The sequence below is a fragment of the Erpetoichthys calabaricus genome, chromosome 17, assembly GCF_900747795.2.
Source record: "Erpetoichthys calabaricus chromosome 17, fErpCal1.3, whole genome shotgun sequence".
In the NCBI taxonomy this organism is placed as follows: Eukaryota; Metazoa; Chordata; class Cladistia; order Polypteriformes; family Polypteridae; genus Erpetoichthys; species Erpetoichthys calabaricus.
Window position 1 is genome coordinate 6,459,728 of NC_041410.2, and position 8,398 is coordinate 6,468,125.

An 8,398-nucleotide genomic window follows, 5' to 3' on the forward strand; every position below is an offset into this window, starting at 1 on the left:
TGACAAACCTCCTCAGGATCCCCAGATTAGGACCCAAGTGCAGTTGTGCAACGGGGGGGCACCTCAGCACCACACTAGTTCAGATGGAATGGAGACCACTCTGGAATTATCTATTTGAGATGGGTCGAGAGTGGGAATACATTCTCAGTGCACTGTATATTATATTATATTATATTATCCATCCATCCATCCATTTTCCAACCCGCTGAATCCGAACACAGGGTCACGGGGGTCTGCTGGAGCCAATCCCAGCCAACACAGGGCACAAGGCAGGAAACAATCCTGGGCAGGGTGCCAACCCACCGCAGGACTTATATTATATTATATTATATTATATTATATTATATTATATTATATTATATTATATTATATTATATTATATTATAGTTATGGTTGGCTTAAATTTTCAAATATTAGGTTTTGAGAAATGGTGGGGCTACCTAAACCAAGAAGTGCAGAAACTTGAGGTGGCACAGACTTGTCTCCTAGTAAGCATTCAGCCAGATGTCATTTAATGTCATTTGATGTCACTCTGCCCTGCCCAATCCTTGCACCCATGACAGGCTCTGGCACCCCATGAAGCTAAACTGGACTGAGTAAGTCTGAGAATGTTACGTTACAGCATATTATGAAGTGACATGATCCGGGGAGGGACAGGGGGACAGGTTGGGGCCGCATGGTGGGACAGTGGTGAGTCCCAACTCCTTGACACTTGGTTAGTGCCTATGTGGAGTCTGCATGTTCTCCTCATGACACTTTGTTTCTTGTTTCTCCTGCTTTACAAAAACATGCAGATTTGGGTGACTGGCACCTCCATACTGTTTCCCCGGTCCTCACGTGATGCCCAGTTAATCAGGTTTCATCCCAGTTGTATTTTATGCCTTTTGTCTCCATCTTCATTCCCTTGAACTTTGCAGCGCCCAGCCAGCACCCTCATCCCCTATTAAAGAAGAAGGTCAGATGCCTGCATGGAGTCAATCGAATCTCAGATGTCATCTGTGGAGCCGTTTGATGTCCTGCCATTTCATTCTTTTGAATCCCACACTTCTGAGGGGCTGCTGCTCCCGCATGTTCTAATAAATACCAAGGCTGCTGACACGGGACAAGCCAAGCCATTGTGAAATGGGGCTCTGTTAGGGCGGCCCTGTGGGACGATTCCACTCTTTATCATTAGGAGAGCGACGGCTACGAATGGCAGAGAAATTACTGGGGCCAAGTCAGGCGTATGCCGAATGCCCAGCAGGGTGAGCTTTTAACATCTCAAGAATTGGCTGAGACTCTACCGTCTAATTTGGTGACTTCTATGAGAAAATACCCTGGAGCAGGTAAGTGTTACAGCAACAAGAAAAACCTGTTAGGAATAAGGGACCTCAAGAGGGATCACAACCGTAAAAATTAAAGAGCAGCTCAACTGGGTGGGTGAGTGAGTGAGCGTGGGGGTGCCCTGTAATGAACTGGCACCTCATCTGGGGTTGGTACCAGGCTTACTACACCAAGTAGGCGCCAGCTTCCTGCAGTCACGAACCAGATCCACCAGTAAGAAGATGGGTGGATTATTATAATGACATGCTGTGTGATGGACTGGCACCTTTTTGCCCAGGTGTGCCAAGATAGGAAAAATCCCCCTAAGACCTAAAACTGGTTACATGGATTAGAAAAATGGATGTATTATTATTATCACAATGAGATGGACTAGCACCCCATCCAGGGTCGGCACCTCCATTATAACCAATGCTGCCAGGATAAGTGCCAGCTCTCTGTGGTAAGCCAATCAGAAAATTAATTTATTAATACGAGGATGTGTTCTGTGATGAACTGGCACCGATCCAGAGTTGACACCTTCATTATGCCCCATGCTTACAGGCACCAGATTTATGGGGTAAGATAGTTAGAAAATGGATTAATTATTATTATTATTATAATGATGTGTTCAGAAAATGAATGTATTATTTTTATCAATAATTTGCTCTGTGATGGACTGGCACTCCATCTAAAGTTGGCATCTGCATTATGACCAATTCTGCCAGGATAGGCTCCATCTTTCAGTGGTAAGCGTGTTAAAAAATGGATGGATTAATATGTTGACGTGCTCTAAAACAGACTGGCACCCCATCCAAAGCTGGTACCTGCATTATACCCAATGCTGCCAAGATAGCTGCCAGCTTTGTGTGGTAAGCCAATCAGAAAATTAATTTATTAATTTGAGGATGTTCTCTGTGAAGAACTGGCACCCATCCAGAGTTGGCACCTTAATTATGAACAATGCTGGCAGGATAAGTGCCAGCATTCTGTGGTAAGCTATTTGGAAAATGAATTTAATATGAGGATGTGCTCTGTGATGAACTGGCACCCATCCAGAGTCGGCACCTTCATTATGCCCCATGCTTACAGGCACCAGATTTATGGGGTAAGATAGTTAGAAAATGGATTCATTATTTTTATTATTATTATAATGATGTGTTCAGAAAATTAATGTATTATTTTTATCAATACTTTGCTCTGTGATGGACTGGTACCCCATCTAAAGTTGGCATCTGCATTATGACCAATGCTGCCAGGATAGGCTCCAGCTTTCTGTGGTAAGCTAGTTAGATAATAAATGGATTTCTATGTTGACATGCTCTAAAACAGACTGGCACCCCATCCAAAGTTGGTACCTGCATTAAACCCAATGCTGCCAGGATAGCTGCCAGCTTTGTGTGGTAAGCCAATCAGAAATGAATTTATTAATATGAGGATGTGATCTGTGATGAATTGGAACCTTCATTATGACCCATGCTTGTACAGTATAAGCTAGTTAGAAAATGGATGAATTATTATTATTAAAACTAGACATTAAGCCCGTTACAATAACGGGCGCTAGAACAGTAGGTCATAAACATTAGTAGGAACAGTCTGTATTAAATGGCAAGGGACTTTGACCTCATTCTGTGTCTGTGTCTGTCAGCGTTCTTCCAGGAGATGTTGCTTATATAGGATTTGATTGTCTGTGTCTTGTGTCCCACTTGATGTGTCCTTGTTTTTGGGTGGCATGTTGTTAGTAGATAGTCACAGTAATATAGGCTCGTATGTGCGTAATATTTTCTGTTAAGTAATACTGGCTTGCATGTGGCTGTAATATGCATCACTGTATTGTGTGCCTTTAATTTTCTCTCGCAGTAATACTGGCTTTGATGTCCGTAATATGCGTTTAATTTTCTGTCACAACAGTGGGCAATCACCAGAGTCTCCCCAGCAACTGATGTAATGTGTGGCATGCAGCTGATAATCGTGCACCCCTTCAATGACTGACACTTTACACTTTACCGGGCCATGCTTCTTAATCGCAAATCTGACATCCTCAGAGTGAACACTTGCGCAACAACAAACACTAATCCCACCTCTTTGGGGAAGCTGGTCTCCGCGTCTCAGTACCCAATTGGATTTTTTGTGCTTTATGTTTTAGGTCTTACCTCATTTACCGAAATCCGATTGGATTGGCTGTGCGATATTTTATAGGTCCCGCTATCTCTGTCTTGCGTGACGCATCAGGCGGCCTTTGAAGCATCTGCTTTGAAGCATCGCACCGTGCCCCACACATGTGCACTTCAAAAGAAGACACACACACACACACACATGGACACTGGACGCACACAGGGGTTTTATTAAAGAGGATTATTTTGGACAGAAAATGGATGAATTATTTTATCATGATGTGCTCTGTTATGGACTGATGCCACATTCATAGATGGTATCTACATAATGCCCAGTGCTGCCAAGGGACCACTTTTCAGTGATTCTGAACTGGACAAGCCACTAAAAAAAATGAATATGCTATTACAATCATGTGCCCCGTGATAAACATAGTTGGCACCTGCATTATGCCTTATGCTGATAGGCACCATCTTTCTGTGGAAAGCCAGACTGAAAATGGATGGATTATCACAATGATGTGTTCTGTGACGGGCTAGTGCCCATCCAAAACTGGAACCAGTATTATGTCCAGTGCTGCCAGGATAGACAGCAGTTTTCAGAGGTCCTGAACTAGATAAGCCAGTTAGACTGGTGCCCTATATAAAGCTGGCTCCTGCATCATGCCCTGTGCTGACAGACACCAGTTAGAAAATGGATGGGTTGTTATGATGGTGTGTTGTGTGAAGTGCTGGTGCCCCACCCAAAGTCAGTACCTACCTATACATCAGGACTGCCTAGATATACCCCTATACTCTGGTGACCCTGAACTGGAAAATCAGGCTAGAAAATGAAAGGGTTATTATGAGGGTGTACATTGTATCCAAAGTTGGCATCTGCACTAAGCCCCTTGCCTATAGGCACCGGGTTTCCATGGTTTGCCAGATAGAAATAATCACCCTAATCATGTGTTAAGCCAGTTATAGGTCTTATCATAATCACATGCTGTGATAAACTGGCATCCCATCCAAAGCTGATGCCTACATTATGCCCTTTGCTAATAGGCACCAGCTTGTTGTAGAAAGCCACATAGAAAATGGATGGATTATAATTAATGATGTGCTATGTGATGGACTGGTGTCCATCCAAAACTAGTACCCGTCTTATGCCTGCTGCTAGCTAGATATGCCCTGGTCTCCTGGTGACCCTGAACTGGACAAGCATGCTAGAAAAATCAATGGGTGAACGGAAATGCCTTTCAAAAAGCTGCAGCGTTAAGATCAGGGAAGACGTGCCAACTGCAGACAAGCTGTGGAGCACCAAGGCTGCAGCACCATGCGCTGTGCCGCTGTGACACCCATTACCTAATCACAGACATGCAAATGCTTTCAGCAGACGGTTTTGCCAGAGGGCATCAGTGCAATTGTTGCATTTTTATGCCCTTGTAGTTCTTGTTTGCCCAGTTAACCCCGGGCGTGCCAGGTGCCCTGTTTGTGGATTATTAGCCTCACTTGTTTTTTTCCTCTGTGCAGGATCTGATGTCCGGGAACTTGTGCAGCAGCACCACCGCTGCGCGGGCCAGACAGGCTGTGGAGCAACTGCGACTGGAGGCTGGCATAGAGAGAATCAAGGTGGGCAGCGCCGGACTGTAGTCGCTGTCACTTTTAGGGCCATGCAGTTAACTGTGTGCCCATGGTGCATGGCCAGCTGAGAAAGGCATGGAGCCTTGGCGGAAGTGTCAGGGTTTTTACATGTGGAGGATCAGCAACTGCACATCACTGACTTCACATCGATTTGCTTGTGTGACGGTGCGGGTCCTGCTCCATCTCCCCATTTGGAAGCCTCTCGACCCTGACACCATCGATAATGGAACCGGATGAACTCGGAGATGGGGACAAGTCCCACTTGCAGTAAGGGGATGGTGTAAAAGTGTCCAAGTGCTTTTATTAAAACAAACCAAAACTGTGTCCAAAAAGAAAGTGCAGTATTTCCAATAAGTAATCCATAAAGGGTAACAATCCAAGTGTTTAAAACAAGGTGGCACCAAAACCAGCAACAGTCATTTGGGGCAACTGAGCCAAGCACATCTCCTTCCATGGCTCGCTCAACGGGAGAGACTCTAACTACCGACCCCAGTCTTGGCTGCCTCGGTCGGCGTCTTGCCAGACCGCTCGGGGCCGGTTGTCCTCTCGCCCTCCTTCTCGCACACGCAGTCGAGGACACCACCTTGATCGTTGTCACTCCTCGACACATTCAGTGGGCGCGATCCCTCGCCCCCGACATGTGACCCCTAACCGCGCTGAACCCCATCGCCCCCTCTAGAGCATCGTCCACTTGCACTCATAGACATTTACAGTACATCCAGAAAGTATTCCCAGCGCTTCATCACTTTTTCCACATTTTGTAATGTTACAGCCTTATTCCAAAATGGATTAAATTCATTTTTTTCCTCAGAATTCTACACACAACACCCCATAATGACAACGTGAAAAAAGTTTGAGGTTTTTGCAAATTTATTAAAAATAAAAAAAATTGAGAAATCCCATGTACATAAGTATTCACAGCCTTTGTCATGAAGCTCCAAATTGAGCTCAGGTGCATCCTGTTTCCCCTGATCATCCTTGAGATGTTCCTGCAGCTTCATTGGAGTCCACCTGTGGTAAATTCAGTTGACTGGACCTGATTTGGAAAGGCACACACCGGTCTATAGAAGGTCCCACAGTTGACAGTTCATGTCAGAGCACAAACCAAGCATGAGGTCAAAGGAATTGTCTGTAGACCTCCAAGACAGGATTGTCTCGAGGAACCAATCTGGGGAAGGTTACAGAAAAATTTCTGCTGCTTTGAAGGTCCCAATGAGCACAGTGGCCTCCATCATCCGTAAGTGGAAGAAGTTCGAAACCACCAGGACTCTTCCTAGAGCTGGCCGGCCATCTAAACTGAGCGATCGGGGGAGAAGGGCCTTAGTCAGGGAGGTGACCAAGAACCCGATGGTCACTCTGTCAGAACTCCAGAGGTCCTCTGTGGAGAGAGAAGAACCTTCCAGAAGGACAACCATCTCTGCAGCAATCCACCAATCAGGCCTGTATGGTAGAGTGGCCAGACGGAAGCCACTCCTTAGTAAAAGGCACATGGCAGCCCGCCTGCAGTTTGCCAAAAGGCACCTGAAGGACTCTCAGACCATGAGAAAAAAAATTCTCTGGTCTGATGAGACAAAGATTGAACTCTTTGGTGTGAATGCCAGGCGTCACGTTTGGAGGAAACCAGGCACCGCTCATCACCAGGCCAATACCATCCCTACAGTGAAGCATGGTGGTGGCAGCATCATGCTGTGGGGATGGGAGACTAGTCAGGATAAAGGGAAAGATGACTGCAGCAATGTACAGAGACATCCTGGATGAAAACCTGCTCCAGAGCGTTCTTGACCTCAGACTGGGGCGACGGTTCATCTTTCATCAGGACAACGACCCTAAGCACACAGCCAAGATATCAAAAGAGTGGCTTCAGGACAACTCTGTGAATGTCCTTGAGTGGCCCAGCCAGAGACCGGACTTGAATCCGATTGAACATCTCTGGAGAGATCTTAAAATGGCTGTGCATCCAACCTGATGGAGCTTGAGAGGTGCTGCAAAGAGGAATGGGCGAAACTGGCCAAGGATAGGTGTGCCAAGCTTGTGGCATCATATTCAACAAGACTTGAGGCTGGAATTGCTGCCAAAGGGGCATCGACAAAGTATTGAGCAAAGGCTGTGAATACTTATGGACATGGGATTTCTCAGTTTTTTTATTTTTAATAAATTTGCAAAAACCTCAAGTAAACTTTTTTCATGTTGTCATTATGGGGTGTTGTGTGTAGAATTCTGAGGAAAAAAATGAATTTAATCCATTTTGGAATAAGGCTGTAACATAACAAAATGTGGAAAAAGTGATGCGCTGTAAATACTTTCCGGATGCACTGTATAGGTAGACGCCGCTGTTCACTGTTCTGCCCCGTCGTCACGATACATCAGCGCGGAACACAACTGAAAAGACCTTCTTGTTTTCTAGGTGTCACAGGCAGCGGCTGCGCTGATCCAGTACTGCCAGGAGCACCGGCGAAATGACCCACTGCTCACCGGCGTCCCGACATCGGCCAACCCCTTCAAGGACAAGAAGCCATGCGTCATACTGTAGGAAAAAGTGACACCGATGACAAATCCAAACACGTATGTTCAAAAATGGCCAACTGGGTGGGATGGAGGGGAACAGGAATCTCTCCTCAGGAACACATCCAATTTCAAAAATGGCAAAGTGACAATGGCTCTGCTAGGAAATATTTAAAGATGTCATATTAAATATGAATTTGCAATTGTTTACTAATTTATCATTTGATATAGCGCCTTTCACGGCATACACGGTTTCAAGATGCGTTGCGGTTGCTTCCATTTTTCTGCATTGTGAACACTAGCAGGTGCAGCGATGTGCTCAATGGTTTTATATAGCACCCACTTTTGTCCCACGTTACAAGGTCAGTTCCTTTCATCCTCCTACTTTGGGATCCTTGGTGGTCACTTTATACCCAGAAGTGAGTACTCTGAAGATGCTGCTACCCATCTGGCCATTATGGAATCTGCATCATGCCACTCAGGGTCATTTCTGATCTGGCAGCGCTGGGCATGAGGCATGAGCCTGCCTTGGTCGAGGTACCAACTCCAGTAAAATCAAAAAAGAGGTAAAAAAAATCTTCCAACCTTCCTGAATTGCAGATTAAAACCGGCCTCAGCTGAAACTTGGGCTCAGTTTACACACAATGAAATAAGAAACCAGGACTTTCATAGCATTCAGCCAGGGGGCCTAAACGACAAGAGAATGAAACACTAAAGTCCACTCCTCTAATCCTCCTGCTCTCCTTATCTGCTTTCTGCAACACAGTCAGAGTCCATCCACCCATTCATTATCGAACTAAACTTGCTTGACCAGTTTGGGGTTGTAGGGGTTGTAGCCGAACCTGGCAGCATTGGATAGTTGT

At 45.5% G+C, this 8,398-nt stretch overlaps 1 protein-coding gene across 1 annotated transcript; it reads left to right on the top strand.

The window, feature by feature from the left end:
* The first annotated feature begins 1,123 nt into the window (after window positions 1-1,123).
* Window positions 1,124-7,667, top strand: LOC114667513 (guanine nucleotide-binding protein G(I)/G(S)/G(O) subunit gamma-7-like). Its single transcript, XM_028822825.2, has 3 exons — window positions 1,124-1,325; window positions 4,923-5,021; window positions 7,438-7,667. Exons 2-3 carry the CDS (start codon window positions 4,929-4,931, stop codon window positions 7,561-7,563), a joined length of 219 nt encoding a protein of 72 aa, XP_028678658.1. The 5' UTR covers window positions 1,124-1,325; window positions 4,923-4,928; the 3' UTR covers window positions 7,564-7,667.
* The last annotated feature ends 731 nt before the right edge of the window (window positions 7,668-8,398 follow it).

Coding starts and splice junctions, on each gene's coding strand:
- LOC114667513 (XM_028822825.2), top strand. CDS start 4,929: ATGTCCGGGAACTTGTGCAGCAGCACCACCGCTGCGCGGGCCAGACAG. Junction 5,022..7,437: donor CTGGCATAGAGAGAATCAAG/GTGGGCAGCGCC, acceptor CTTGTTTTCTAG/GTGTCACAGGCAGCGGCTGC.